General features: G+C 23.9%; 5 protein-coding genes across 5 annotated transcripts; 3 read left to right on the top strand and 2 right to left on the bottom strand. All coding sequences in view use genetic code 6, as the record gives it.

Moving 5' to 3' along the window:
- Positions 1-231: 231 nt before the first annotated feature.
- On the bottom strand, positions 232-2246 carry TTHERM_00193740 (40S ribosomal protein S2, putative; the record flags this gene model as incomplete). Its single annotated transcript, XM_001017127.4, has 4 exons — positions 2165-2246; positions 2009-2047; positions 814-1119; positions 232-752 (listed from the first exon to the last, which is right to left on the bottom strand). Exons 1-4 carry the CDS (start codon positions 2187-2189, stop codon positions 232-234), a joined length of 891 nt encoding a protein of 296 aa, XP_001017127.3. The 5' UTR covers positions 2190-2246.
- A 454-nt stretch (positions 2247-2700) lies between these two features.
- Positions 2701-4013, bottom strand: TTHERM_00193730 (transmembrane protein, putative; the record flags this gene model as incomplete). The annotated part of the gene is made up of 2 exons (XM_001017126.2): positions 2701-2948; positions 3002-4013. The coding sequence occupies 2 exons, from the start codon at positions 4011-4013 to the stop codon at positions 2701-2703; spliced, it is 1260 nt and encodes a 419-aa protein (XP_001017126.2).
- A 535-nt stretch (positions 4014-4548) lies between these two features.
- TTHERM_00193720 (hypothetical protein) lies at positions 4549-6375 on the top strand (the record flags this gene model as incomplete). The annotated part of the gene is made up of 1 exon (XM_001017125.1): positions 4549-6375. One exon carries the CDS (start codon positions 4549-4551, stop codon positions 6373-6375), a length of 1827 nt encoding a protein of 608 aa, XP_001017125.1.
- A 1412-nt stretch (positions 6376-7787) lies between these two features.
- TTHERM_00193710 (transmembrane protein, putative) lies at positions 7788-10262 on the top strand (the record flags this gene model as incomplete). Its single annotated transcript, XM_001017124.2, has 2 exons — positions 7788-9818; positions 9903-10262. The coding sequence occupies 2 exons, from the start codon at positions 7788-7790 to the stop codon at positions 10260-10262; spliced, it is 2391 nt and encodes a 796-aa protein (XP_001017124.2).
- Positions 10263-11517: 1255 nt separating this feature from the next.
- TTHERM_00193700 (CGMP-dependent kinase 9-1) lies at positions 11518-15165 on the top strand (the record flags this gene model as incomplete). Its single annotated transcript, XM_001017123.3, has 10 exons — positions 11518-11535; positions 11868-12052; positions 12207-12301; positions 12448-12684; positions 13009-13508; positions 13695-14093; positions 14150-14413; positions 14472-14631; positions 14689-14921; positions 14986-15165. 10 exons carry the CDS (start codon positions 11518-11520, stop codon positions 15163-15165), a joined length of 2271 nt encoding a protein of 756 aa, XP_001017123.2.
- Positions 15166-15783: the final 618 nt, after the last annotated feature.

Here is a 15783-nt window from a genome sequence, read left to right as displayed (position 1 = left end):
AAATTTGTTTTTATATAAGTTATTTATTTTTTTAATGAATGATTTATTTGATATATATTAATTAATCAATTAGTTTGTAGAATTTAAAGATAGTAAATTTTTTTTGTGGAATTTGTTAAGTGAAATGAATTTAAATAGAAAACCTTATTAAGATATACAAATAGTCGTTGATATATTTTATATTTAAATGTATTTATATTAGGTTATATCAATTATTCATTAGAAATAAGATCATTGAGCTTCAGTGGCGGGGACTTCTTCAGTCTTCTTTTCACCTCTGGGTTGTCTGTCACCGTGTTCTCTTCTGGGTCTGTCGAAGTGCTTCTTTTCTCTCTTGTTTTCGTATTGCTTGGGTTCCTTCTTTTAGGCCTTGGTGTGTAAGAATTCAGAGAAAGTTTCGAAGGGAAGTTCGTTGTCTTCAGGCTTACCCCAGAAATCAGGAGTAAGATATCTGTAGGTGTTGGCCAAAGCGTAGTAGGTAGCCTTCAAGAAGTTACCTCTGGTTCTGGTGCAACCTTAAGAGGAGGTGTAGATATCTTGGACACCAGCGAATTGTAAGACCTTCTTGGGGATGGGGGCGGCAACGATACCAGTACCTCTGGGGGCAGGGACTAATCTAATTCTGACGGAACCAGACTTACCGGTGATCTTTTGGGGAATGGTGTGAGCGTTAGCGATCTTGTTACCCCAATAACCCTTTCTGACGGGAACCATGTTCAACTTGGCGTGAGTAATAGCACCCTTGATAGCACCTATTTTATTATAAATTACAAAATTTATATTTACAATATAATTTTTTTAAAAATTTTATACCTTGAACTTCCTTAGCAACCTTCCAACCGAGACCAATGTGTCCGTTGCTGTCACCGACGACGACGAAACCTTTGAATCTGGTTCTTTGACCGGCCTAGGTTTGCTTTTGGACGGGGGTGATTTATAAGACTTCTTCCATGAGCTTGTGTTCAGCTTAAACATCCTTGTTCTTGGGGTAGAAGTGATCGATGATTTCAGGCTCCTTGATGGGGATGGAGTACTTGAAGATTTCGTCCAAAGAAGAAATCTTACCGTACTTGACGAGTCTACCCAACTTGGTTTGGGGTTACCAGTCGTTCTTGTCACCTATTATTTTACAAAATTATTTTAGAAAACCCTTATAAAAAATGAGTCAATATCCATAAAATTCATAATTAAGCAAGTTTGTTTGTTTGTTTGTTAGTTAGTTAATAAACAAATATTTCTTTGTTATTAGTTAGTGATTTATTATCAATTATTGCATTCAATTGAAGCTACACTTTTATATTCTAAAGATAAATAGATAGATTTAGATTTTTTGCACATTTAGAATTATTCAACAAGATGCCTATTTATCTTTTTTTAGTTTAAAATCATCAGATATATTCAAGTTTCGCAAGATGCATATTATTGTAACTCATAGAAATTTAGATATTTCGTTATCTTTGCACTAAATAACATTTTTATTTTGTTGGAGCACATATTTAAAGTAAATTATAAATTTGCAAAATTAGAGCTGCAAGTTTTATCATTTTAATTCTATTGATTGATTGATGCTTGCTTGCTTATTTACTAATTTTGAACTCAATTTTAACAATAAACAAGTAGTTTATGTTTTGAGAGAATTGTCTTTCATTCATTTTTGATTAAAATTGCGTAATCAACCATTCTTTGTTTCTTGAAAGATATTTATCATACTTAATCTGAGATAGCATTATAAATGACTAAAAAAACATATCTTATCTTATATTGGATGTAGAGCATTTGTTAAGACAACTAATTACTATTTTTAATAATTTGTTTGTTTTTAATAGCCATTAAAGCTTTTATTAGGTCCAATACCTAATTTGTTAGAGATTCGCTCATTTACAATTAAGAATATCTATCTATCTACAACTTTTTAGAATACTAAGCTTCTCTTTTAAGCAAAACAAACTTGCATATTTATGAATTTTTGGAAAAAAAACTCGTGTAAATATGATTTGATAATATCTACCTCTTCTGTCACCTCTGGGTCCCTTCTTGTTACCGAAGCCTTTAATTAAAAAATGAAATTTAATAAAAAGTTATGTATTGGTAATGGCCTTGAATTTGCTGAGCAGTGATGCTATTTGCCATTTATTTTGAAGGAAAATGAATTAAATTTAAGTACCTCTCTTTTCAGTTCTTTGAGCCATTTTAATATCTTTTTTATTTGTCTTTAATTTACAATTTTTTAATTTTTCTTTGTTTTATTACAAAGGTACTTTTGATTTTTCTTTTAACTAATCTTATCTTTCTAAATTTGACTCTTTTCGTCGCTTTCTTCATTACTCTTTAATTTTCTCTCAATAAATTTGATACCAATCCATAACTCAATATTATGCATAATAAATAAGGTTCTCGGTTCGCTAACAGTTCATACACCGCTTAGCAGCAGCGCTCAGTATTTAAGCAAACAAATTTTATATTTACAAATTTTGTGGTATTTTTGACATTTTCTGTAGAAAAAAAAATGTTTCTTATTAATTGGATATAAAAATGAATAAATTAAAATTATTTTAGAAATTTAAAACTACGACTTAAAAATATTAAATATTTAAAATTTATACATTTATGAATTAATTATTTATTTATTAATTAATTAATTTGATTGAAATACTAGAGGCTTTATCTTTTAAATTAAATAGAGAAAAATATCTATTTCTTTCAAAAATCTCTTGGATCAACGCTTAAAAGTTTAATATCAACTAAGTTAATATTCTCTCCACTTAGGCTAGCTGCATAAAATTAAAATTAATTTTCATTATAAGGTGTGAAACAACTTTTTTAGTTGAAGTAGTCCAAATGATCTCCTCTTGTATCTATATCCACCCTTATTTAGCTTGTTTTATTCTAAAAGCAAATGCCTTATATATTTCTAATGAGGGTTTCATATATTTCTCTCTTTTTTGTTTCTAATAATTTAAAATAAATTTAATTCCTTTAAAAAAATTTATAAATATATTACATGATTGGACTAATTTTTCAATTTCTATAGGCTAAAATATTCTGCCTACTGTTCCTGAAAACTTTTAAAATGCCTTTTAAGTTTGATAAAAAGCAAGACATATCCCTATATTCAATCCCAAATAGATTATTGTTTAATATTTTAGATCATCATTTAATAAGCCTTCTTCACTTTTTTATAAAAACAACAAAGTTGCAAACAACACATTCACTAGTAAATAAAATATTTTTATAAAAAGCTTATTTTATAAGAGATTTGAGCTTATTATAAATCTTGAAAAGTTTTTTGAGAATCTTTTATCATCAAAATAAACACTAAGTCCATACACATCTGTATTGTCTAAGTTAGCAAAGACAAATGTTTTAGTTTATTCACTGCTAAATAATTCTTTACAATAAAAATCTTCACTTTTTTTATTCAATTAGTTCTTATGAAATTCTTATGCTTCTAATGGTAGAAATTCTTTGAATTTTAGGTTATCTCCTATTTCATCTTATAGCTTTATCATATTGTTTTGCATTGAAATTTAAGAAACTATTTCACCAACTTTTTGAAAGTTAAGCTCCTTTGCAAATAAATCTTCAAAATCACCTTTTTTCGCCTAATCAAAAATTAGATATGCTAATTAGCATTAATACTACTTGGCAGCTTTTTGCAAGCCATAGTCTATTAATTTTTACTGAACTGCTAAATTAGTATTGCAGACGTTACCAAATCTAATTTCGTGTATAAAAGCAGCTTTAAAAGTTTTGTTATTAACTAAAACTTCTTTCATTCCAAACAAAACTTTTCCAACTAAATTATCATTATTTTCTCTATCAAGCAAGAGTAAAATAAACCCTTCTCCATATTTTTGATTAAAATATTGCTCATAAGAGACTTTGTCATAGCTTCTATTTACTTTGATTAATCCAAATAAAAGTGAATTAGTCACAAAAGAATTCTCAAAAATTTAAAGCTTCTTTTCAAATTCTGGCTTAAATTCTTAAATAATATATCTGTTTTCAATCATCTTTTAAAGTTTTAAAGGATTTACAGATTTAAGATTAAAATAAATAGATGCAGTTTATATCAATTTTAGAATGAATGAATTTATTCTTATATCTTTTTTAATATAAAATTCAACAAATTAACAAATAACATTTATTTATAAAATTAATTTGCATATAATAATAGATAAATTATGATTTTTAATGCTAATTAGTAATATTAAAGACATCATTACATCTTTATGATTTTTTGAAAGTAAAAACTGATAAAAATTATTTTTTGCAAAATATGATTTTAGCTTTAAAAAGCTTTTAACTGAAATATATGCATAATCAATAAAGACCAGAGCTTAAAAATAAAAATTAATTTTAAAGTTTGGTTAATAAACGATCACATAAATTAAATTTCAATAATTTAATTTCTAATTTTGCACTTCAAGATATTAAATTGTTGGAAATAAAGATCATCATAAATAGACCATTTATTTCCTAAATAGATTGTTTCTAGTACTAATTTATAAATTAGAATTATAAATATTATCAGATTAACTTATTCACATGCAAAGGGTTATAGACTAGTTAAGTGAAACTAAGGATCCCAAGTTATTTAATAGAAAAATAAATAAGCTACTTGATTTATTTGATAAATGGGAATAAAATCTTATTGAGAGAGAGCAATGTCTTCTTAAAAATTCTAAAAAATTAAAAAATATACAGTCTAATAGTTCTCAAAATAACGAAGATACTCAAATAAGGCTTTCATAAATTAAAATTTAGATTTAAGAAAGAGAAAGGTAAATAGAGGCGAGAGAAAAGATTCTTTTTGCTGAAAAATAGGAGGTAGACCTAAATCTGAAAGCTTTAAAATAAAAAGAATTCAAGCTTCAGTAAGAAAAACAATAGATTGATTAAAAGTAAAATATGTAAATTTAGAGGTAAGAGCACCTTGAGTATGATAAAAACTTATAAATTTAGGCAATATGTTCAAGGATAAATGAAAAAGAAAATATATTGCAAGAGAAGAAGTATTATCAGGTGCAAATGCAAGAAAACTGCAGCAAATAATAATAATTGTTAGATCAAAGCAAATAAACAGTGATGAAGGAATGGGATTAAATAATAGAAAAGGCTCAATAGATAAAAAGAGTTGAATAAGATAATAAACAAATTCTCCTATAATTGAGAGATATTCATCAAAATATTGAGAAACATAGTAATATATTAGACAAAAAGTTTGAATCTCTTCATTAAATACATGACTATTAAGCTTACAAGTAATAAATAGATGATAAAGAACATCAATTAAAACTTAAAGAAGAAAGTGTACGTTAACTGCAAAAGGAAGTTACTCTATTACGGAAAATAATTTAAAAGAAATAATGTCCATCAATTGATAAGCAAATTAGTAATTAGCTGAATAATAAACTATAAAAAAATTCTAGCAGTCACTCTCCAAATAATCAGACTCAAGCTATCAATAATAATAAAATTCTCAAAACTCTTTCCTAAAACGAATTTAATTAGAGTATAATAAACTCTTCCTCATCAAATAGTGGTGGAAAAAATTAAAATGTCAATTCAAAAGATTGTAATCTACCAAAGCCAAGATTAACTACTTCTTCCTCTGCTTCTTCTATACACTCTACTAATGTCAAAAAGGCTGGTAATACAAGTAAAATAAAATAAAAATTTTCAATAAAAAACATCAATACAGATGACAGCTAAATATTTAGTCCTATTTCAAAATAAAATCCTCTTCTGAGTTGCTTTAGCAAAATAAGTCCTTTAAACTAGCATTTAGAAGGTACGAATTAACATCAAACATAATTAACAATAAATAGTGGCTAAAATCTTTGCACTATTGTTGACACTAAATCAGATTAAGCCAGTAAAACTCCCATAAGTTTTGATAGCACTAATTATGAATATAATAAAATGCAAGAAAGAAGGAGATTATTTGTCGATTAGTTACAAGATCCTAACGATCTGTAAATAATTGAAGAAAAGCTTTATAATTAATTGTCTGTCCAAACAGAATCTCATTAAAATTCTGTTGATTAATTAACTAAATAAAATAAGAAGCATGATAGTAAAAGTAACTAACAACAGGCACAAAATCCCAGCTTTTTCAGACATAGCAATAGTAAAAATAAAAATAGATAGTTTTAAGATAATTAGTATCAATCAGTTGTAAAAAATGAAAATGATAAAGACTACTATCAAAATCTTTTGATAAAAAAATAAAAATTGTTATAAAATTATGAAGAAACTAATTTGAACTCTGATGAGTCTAAAGAAAATTCTGTTAGCTTTACACATGCTTTGGTTGCATCTCCTTCAAAGGTAAGAATGTCTTATCCATATCAAAATAAATGCGATTAATGATTTATCAAAATTACTTCAAAGATATAATTTAAATATCTTAATTATAAATAAATTTTAAAATATCTTTTTGTAAATAAATAAATAAAATAATTTATAATTTTATCATTCATTAGATAATATTTATACCAACTACTTTATTTTAAATACCAAAAAATAAGTTAAACATATGAAAATATCTATAAAATAAATAGTATTTATTTTTAATAATAAAATACTTCACTGTTTCAAACATTAATTTTAAAATTATTATCTTGTATCAAACATTCAATATTTTGTATTTTTAACCAATAAAAATAAACTTTCATAACATCAGATTATTCTATATACTATTTAAAAATTTCTAATTTTTTATTGCTTCTGATCAATTGTTTGAGTATTAAATTAACAAAAATTATAATTTATTTTCTGTAAATTTACATAAATAATTAATTAATTAAAAAAATATTTAACGTAAAACAATAAAAAATTTATTTTAAAAGACAGAATTTTCACAAAAAAATCAAAAAACAATTTAAAAAATTTAAATTATAACTCTGATTAATGATTATCATATTTAAAAAACAACTATGGGTTTGAATATTCAATCAAAAAAATATTTTTTTGAGTAAATAAAAAATAATAGATTATTTGAATGGATGGATGATTTATTATTAAAGTTAGTATTTTTATAAATTATTTAAAATATAAATTTTTTATAACTCTTATTTAGAAAATTTTGAGATGATTAGTATTTTATCTTTCTTCTTCAACGTTAGAAAAAAGGAGACAAATTAAAACTAACCCTAATATAAATAATGATATATTAAATATTTTAGAAAAGTGTAAAACATTACTTGTTTAAGCAAAATATTAAATAATTTTTAATTTGTGCTCAAATTAAACTGGAACTCAAGGAGCATTCATATAACATTTGCTTTATAAAATTATTATAATTAATTAATAAAAAGTTTATTTCTTTCTTTAACAAAAAGCGAAATTTGATATGAAAGTGAAAAACAATTAAAAAATGTGGTAATTTATTTAATTAATCGTATGTCTAGTTCTATTTTATGATGGATAATTAAAAGTATTATAAGCTATAGCAGTTTAAGATTCTGAATGATCATCTATTAATATATATTACATTAAAGTTTTTAACTTTCATTTTATAAAATATAATTTTTTTAAAGCAATAATTCTATTTTTTTTGATTGATTTGTAAAATATATGCTATTTCATTAAATTTAAATATTTTTAATATTCTACATTTCATTGAGAGAGCTTATTTATTCAATCTGTTATTCGATTTTTTAATTAAAAAAATCCAAATTATAAAAAAATTTCAACCAATTCTTAATTTATCATTAGAAAATTTTAGTTGTTAAAATAGCAGAAGTAGAAAGAAAAAAGAATATTGTTTAAAGAAAGGATTTATGGGAGATAACAAAAATACAAACGATCAGGAAGATATTTCCGCAAATGCTGATTTTTCTACGTAATCTAATGAATCTCATCATCTTTCACTAGCGCTAAATTCGACTTAAGTAGAACCAGAGTTTATCCTCAATATTATTGAAGGTCTGAAATCTTAAAAAAGATTCAAGGATGTGTCTTACGTTAAAGTAAAATAGGATTCTGTATCTCTTAAAGCCTTTGATATTTCATTTAACTCAACTGTATTTATTAAAGTAAAAAAATACTAAAATAGCCATTTTACTTATGAGAAATTGGAGTTTCTTAAACAATTTTCTCATAAAAATCCATAATTCATTGTTTAGATTATTGATTTTTGGCGTTTAGAATAGGATCAATACGGGCTTTTATTTTAAGAAATCGAATATTTGCCATAAAATATAATAGAATTTCTGAATGAGGGAATATCTTTAAATTAAAATATTTTAGAATAATAAAAAGCAGAAATAATTATCTAAATAATTCAAACTATTCAATTATCAGAAAAGATATCTAATGGAGTGAATTTAAAATTAAACTTACAATACTATTTGATAAATGATTACAAGCCTAAGCTATTACTTAAAGTTATAGAAAGTGAAAAAATTATAGATGATGAAAAAATTGAATAAAATTTAAATGATAACTTAAAGAATAGACTGGTAGCTATGATAGAATGTTAATATCAAAGATTAAATAATACTTAGGTTGTTGGAATATTTATTCTTCTTATATCAAATTGGCAAAATTTCTGTAATCAATATATTAATAATATAGACGAGCTTACACTCACTGATTATATATTAAAAGGGGAAATTGAAAATTTAGTGAGTGTTGATAAATCTACTATTTACTATTAATTATATTAAAAAATCATGAATTAAAGTAGTTTAAATACTAAAAGCCATATTGATTTACAGGCGCTAATAAATTTACTTTAAAAAAATAATACTTATGAGTAGACTTAGTTTGATAACACTGTATCTAAAAAAGAATAAAAAAAGAAAGATATTTATGATGATAGTGAAGACGATAATGGTGATGATATAGAGTAAAGTGAAATAAATACTTACAACAATAATCATAAAAATCAAAACAAAAATATAAAATTATAAATTCTCAACCCAAATGTTATCATTAATAAGTATATTAGCTCAATTTCTAATTGTTAATTACCTCTGAAATAACAGAATTTAGACAATAATTAAAGTAATTAACCTGAAAAAAATTAGAGTCTTGTAAAAAATGATAAAGCTGAAAATGATTTAAATAATAGTGAAAAAGCAAAAGAAGCAGATGTCAAATAAATCAACTAAGAAGAAAAAGTGATTGAAATGGAAGATCTTAATTAAAATAAAATTGTATAAAATCTTTAAACATCTTATAAATTTGTGAGTTAAAATAACTCAAAAGTCATTCAATTAAATAATAATCAGAGCTAAGTAGAAAAGGTTATTGTTTTAGAAGATTTTGAAAAAACTCCAGCTCAGTCTAATCTTTTTGTTTCTCAAAAGATTGATTTGAAAAATACATCTAATGTAGTTTATTTAAGCAATTAAAAGGAAAACTAACAAGATAAACCCTTAGTAGTAGATCTTCAAGAAACACCTTAAAATACAAAAAGAGTTTCGGAATCAAATTAAAATCAATCTAAAATTATAGAATTTAGCAATAAAAAAGAAAATGAAGAAAATAAGATAGATATATCTTATAATCATAATAATGATATTGTTCTTGAAATGAAAGAAGTAGATGGTTATGGAATTAATAATGCAAGCTAATAAAAAAATATCAATAATTCAGATGAAGCTTAAAACCCTTTAAATAGTTATTAGAGATACCTATTTGAACTTGGGGTAGAGTGCGAGGATATATCAGAAATATTTATTATGGAGTACAATGAGCAGAATGGGTGTTGTCCTTCTTAACTTAATTGTGTTTAAGCTATATCTTATATTAAATTGAAACTCTTTTGTATTAATAACCCTCTCCTAGGAAAGAAGCTTTTGGATGTAATTTTTATGCCTTTTATAAATGTCTTTAACAAATCGTGGGTGATAAAAAAGAAGGAAAGCTGTTTTGTTTTAATTTTATAGCATATTTTTCTATGGTTTGTTAAAGTTGTGAATCTGATTATCATGCTTTTACTAGTAACTCTTTATTTGTGTATTTTACTTGTGATTTTGATTTTAGTTCATGCAATATATTATGCTACACTGATTTCTTTAGGTGTGTTGCTAATACCATTTGGACTTACTAGATACTTTATCAGAATTTATTATTAATTGACTGATTTTAAGTCAAGTATAATATACTAAAGATAAAATTCATATACTTGGTTTGAATATGACTCTAACTATTCCACAGCTAGAGAGTTTAAAAATTTCTGCCATAAAATGATGCATAGGAGATATTAATATTTATAATCACCCTCTAAAAACATGGCAAGCTTTTGATTTCTTTTAACTTTTAATATTAATAAAATTATAAATAAATTTCTTCTTGCTTGTAATTAAATTTAATCCTGTAACAAAAATACTAAATAACAAAATTATTAAAATGTAAGCTAAAGGTAAATATACTTAATATTTTTTATATTTTGTATAAAATATTTCAATAATTTGATATTTATTTTATTAAATTTTTATTTACAAGAATTACTAATTGCTTAAATAATTTACTCTAATAAATAGAGAAGACAACATAATTTTTTAGTTTTTTTAAATATAATTTTCTTTACATCATTAATTAATAACTTAATTAATTTTTCATTTCAAAGTAATATTAAGTCAATTATTTGATTTTTTTTTGCTAAAAAATATTGATTTGTGGAAATATTTGTATTAATTTTGGATATATATACAAGAAATTAAGAATCTAAATCCATTAATTGAGCTATTGAGGTATATTTTTTTTCATTTAAAATATTATTAAAATAGGTTATATTTATGTTACTTTATGAAAAATATAGAAATTAAATTATTGATTTTATCCTGATCTATTTTTATTTTATAATGAAAAAGCATTTATTCATACTAGGATATTTTTCTTTTAATATTGACCAAATAATGTATGATAAAAACAATGGATTTTAATGAATTAAAAAATTAAATTCGCCACTATCCAAAATTGATTTCTTTAATATAAAAATCTATTTTGAAATATTTAATATCTAAAAATGATTTATGGACCACAAATACGTTGAGTAAGTCTTTGATACAATTTTTGTATTCATGAATTATAAATGTTATTTTAAATTCTTTAAAAGTATAAAAAATAGGTAGGTAGGTGTATGGCTTACTTTTAAAAAACACTACTATAGATATATTATTGATAGTGGTTCTTATAATATAATTATTAATTTACTTTGTTATATTTTTAATTTTTAGAAAATTATTTATTATCTCGCTCAATTTTTACTTACAAAAATAAAAATTGTGGTGGTTGGTAAAATATTAAACAAAAGTTCTGAAGGCTAACAAGGAATTTTAAGTGTAGAAGAAAATCAAATGTTTGCGCTTTAAGCTAAAGTCTGTTCTTACTATTAGATATATTATATTACTCAATTAATTTTGCAAAAAAAAAAAATTAAAAAGAAGAAAAATTAAAATCAAGAAAAAAATCAATTAAGATATATTACAAAAGCATAGTATTAACCAATACTAAAATATCTGAAAAATTAGATATAGAACCAAAATTTATATTAGCAAAATGATAGGAAATTTAGACGTAATCATTATTTAAATATATTTTAGGCCATACAAGATCTCTGCAAGCTAATCGTTGTCTCTAGAAGAGATATTTTACTCCCAATACATTTTTATAGAAGCTTTAGCATTATTTTTAAGTTAATACTAATTTATAATGCAATAATGTGAATGGGTTCTTAAGCGATTAACCTAGTTTAGTTTTAGAATGTCAAAGTCTTCTTTGATAATAAATTATTGTAACAATATATCTCTGAAATTTAAAGCAGCAACAATCGATTAACCATGCAGAGCTATTGGAATTTTGAGATTTATTTTTAAGATTAAAAAAAATAATCAAATAATTTAAATTAGAAAAAAAGAACTGATAAGAGAGTAGTGATTGGTGGCATTCCAAAAAATAATATAGATTTAAGGATACTTGAGAAGCCAGAAAAGTATACTGTAGTATAGAAGAAAAAGACATATTAAGACATTAAATTTATTATTACATGCTTAAAAAACCACTTCGTATTTTACAACTTACAAGACTCGTAGCTGTAATATTTTAAAGCGAAATATTATATATATATACATACCTTAATTTATAGAATGTTAATAAGCAAGCATTATCTCTAAAGAATGATGCATTATTATCCTCTCTATATGTTTAAATAAAAATAAACACCCTATTAAAAAATAAAAATATAAAAGGGAGACTTTAGTAAATGAGATGAGCTATTGTGAAGTTAACCAAGGAGAGTAAGTAATCAAGTAAGGAGATGATGCATTTTGCTTTTTCCTTTTGGGTAATTTTTAATTATTTATTTCCTATATATTTTTCCATTTAATTTCATAATCAACTAAGTATCATTCATTATTACTATTATTATTAATTTCAGATTAAAAATAATGTTAATAAATTTATAATTTAATCCTTATAAATTGGTTATAGAAAAGGGAGAGATAGAAGTTCAGGTTAATTAATAGAAAGTTAGAAAATTAAAAGATGGTGAAGGGTTTGGCGAATTGGCCCTTCTATACAATGCCCCTCGTTCAGCTACTTGTGTTGCTTTATCCAAATCTTACTTCTGGATGATTGAAAGAAACACATTTAGGAAGGCTGTTGAAGAAATGATTACGTAGGAATACCAATAAAATAGGAAATTTATAGAAAAGATAACTTTTTTCTGTAAGAATTTCAAATATTAATATTATCTCTTCTCATTCTATTTCAAATTAAATAAATATTTTTTAAGCTAAGCTTGATAAAAGATTTCAAATTTTCAAAAGTTTATGCTTGATTAGCATCATAATTAGTTGGAAGAAAATTCAAAATTATTTTGAAAAAATATTTAGGGAGAACATAGAATATTTTTGGAAAATCTTGATTTTTAAATTTAAATTTTTCATAAAAAGCTATAAATAAATAAATCAATCAATCAATAATTTAGCCTTGTTTAATTTTTCAATTTGTTATTTATCTTACTGACTTTAATTTAAAAAAAAAAAATAGAAAATTTGACTTCAAATTAGAAAGACGCAATAGCAGGAGTATTAATTGACCAGCGCTTTTTGAAAGAATAGAATATTGTTAACAAAGATGATCCAGCAAGTTCATTTTACATTATTAAAGAAGGTAAAGTGAGTGTAATGCTCGGTGATAAAGAAGTAAGAACTTTGGGTTAAGGTGAATCTTTTGGCGAAACTGCACTATTACAAGGAGATTAAACTAGAACTATGACTATTAAAGCATTAGAAGACACTACATGCCTTGCCCTAGGAAGAGACGTACTTACAAAGTTACTCGGAGACAAAGTTGAAATGATCATATATAGAAACATATCTAAGTGGGCCTTAGAAAAATCTGATGGTTTCAAAGAGCTAACTATTAACTAACTAGATAAAATATTAGACAGCATATAAATTTCTCATATTACTAAAGGTAGAGTTATTATTCCTAAAGGTACTTAAAAGGCACAACAGTTATACATCATTCTTAAAGGATCTGTTAAGGTATTTATTAAAATTAAATAGATTTTTAATCTAAAAAAAAATATTTTTTGGATTTTATATTGTATTTAAATTGTTTTTAGTTTACTTATTAATTATTAAAGAGTAAAATTAGTTAGTTGACTGATTAAATTTTTTTAAGAATTTGGATAAAAGCAGTTTTTAAATTAAAATTTAATTAAATAAAAGGATGGAGATATTGTTTACTAGAAAAGTTAATTGCTTGGAGCAAAGGAAATTATTAATGCCGACGAGACTTCTGTGTATGAGTAAAATATTGTCACAGAAGAAGATTCAGTTATTGGTTAAGTGAAAATTTCTGACCTTGTTGCAAAGTTAAGTGGAACTTTATAGGATATTTTGAAGAAAAATTAAAAAGTTAGCGAATAGCTTGAAGCCAAAGAATCTTAAATCAGACAAAATATAGAAAATCTTACAATAGACGATCTTGAAGTAGTAAAAAAATTAGGAAATGGATAATTTGGATCTGTTTATTTGGTCAAAAATAAAGACACAAAACAAATCTATGCACTTAAATGTGTTTCTAAATCAAGCGTTGTTGAGACCAGCCTAGAAAAGCATTTAATTGTAAATAATTCTTCAAATTATAATTAAATTAATAAATTTTCTTTAACTCTTTTTAGCAAGAAAAGAAAGTCATGCAAACAGTTAACTATCCTTTCATCATGAGATTTTTCCGCTCATTTAAGGATGACTACTATATTTACTTCTTACTAGAATTCATTTAAGGTTAAGAGCTTTTTGAAGTTATCAGAGAAATAGGTTTACTTAGTACTTGGGATTCACAATTTTACATTGGTTCTATTATTCTAGCACTCGAATATCTTCATTCTCGAAAGATAATTTATAGAGATATTAAACCAGAAAACATCATGATTACTCACAAGGTAAAAAGAGAATTTTCATTAAAATCTAAGCAATATAAGTGTTATTTATTAAATACAGGGATATCTTAAGTTAATAGACATGGGTACTGCAAAGATCATGTAAACTAATGCTGGCACAATGACACGTACATTTACTATTATCGGAACTCCTCATTATATGGCACCTGAAGTTATTTCTGGTAAAGGTTATAGCTATTTAGTTGATCTTTGGTCAGTAGGTAATATCTAAATATTTTTAAATAATTTTTAGTTAAATAGAATAATATAAAATAAAGGTATTTGCCTCTACGAATTTATGTGTGGATATGTTCCTTTTGGTGAAGAAGCTGAAGACCCTTATGAAATCTATGAGGAAATTATAAAAAAGGAGATTAATTTCCCCAATTATTTAAGTGATCCTATGGCTAAATCTTTAATGGAATAGCTTTTATCCAGAGTTCCTGAAATGAGAACAGGAGGTTCTTACAGTTCTTTGAAAAGCCATTAATTCTTCAGAAATGTTGATTGGGTAAATTAATAAATAAATAATTATTTGAAAATTTAATTTTGAAATTTCATCATTCTAAAAATAGATTAAATTATCTGATATGAATTATTAACCACCTTATCAGCCTTCAAATTAGAGCTATTTAACTACAGAATAAGTTTTAAAGGCGCCTGGAAAGTAAATTCAATAATAAATCAAAGAAGAATTTGGAGCTCTTAAATTACCAAATGCATCTAAAGTAGTCGATTGGGACAAGATCTTTTGAAGATAATCGCTAACTATTTTAAACTATTCCATTATATCAAAATTTTGTTTTTGATGAAGTTTTTTCTAGAATTAATATTTAATAAACTTAAAATAAGCAACAAAAATAATTATATTACACTTTTAAATAAAACAATAAAAACCTTATTAGGATTTCTAAATCTATTAGTCAAACACAAAAAATCAAACAAACAAACCAACAAAAATAAATAAATAAATAAAGTAATAAACATAGCACTTGATTACATTATAATTAAGCAAAAACAAATTAATCAAAATTAAAAAAGATTTAAATAAAAATATTTTATTTTTAATAAAGTAATCTAAAATAAACAATTAAATAGGAATAAAAAGCAGAATTTATTTCTTCTTATTCTTTAAATATATTAATAATTTTAAAGATAATATTTCTATTTAATTCTCATCCTCTTTTGTATATATAAGTATTATAAAATCTATTTTGTATTGAATTTAATTTTACTCTAAACAGTTTTATTTCTTAACATTTTATTGATTGATTATATTTATGCTTACTAAACTCAAAATTTCCTTTTATTATTAATTCAAAATTTCCTTTATTATTTTAAATATCAAAATTTTATATAAAGGCTAATTCAAA

The sequence above is a fragment of the Tetrahymena thermophila genome (assembly GCF_000189635.1).
Source record: "Tetrahymena thermophila SB210 genomic scaffold scf_8254617, whole genome shotgun sequence".
NCBI lineage: Eukaryota > Ciliophora > Oligohymenophorea > Hymenostomatida > Tetrahymenidae > Tetrahymena > Tetrahymena thermophila.
This window is presented reverse-complemented; position numbering and strand designations above follow the sequence as displayed.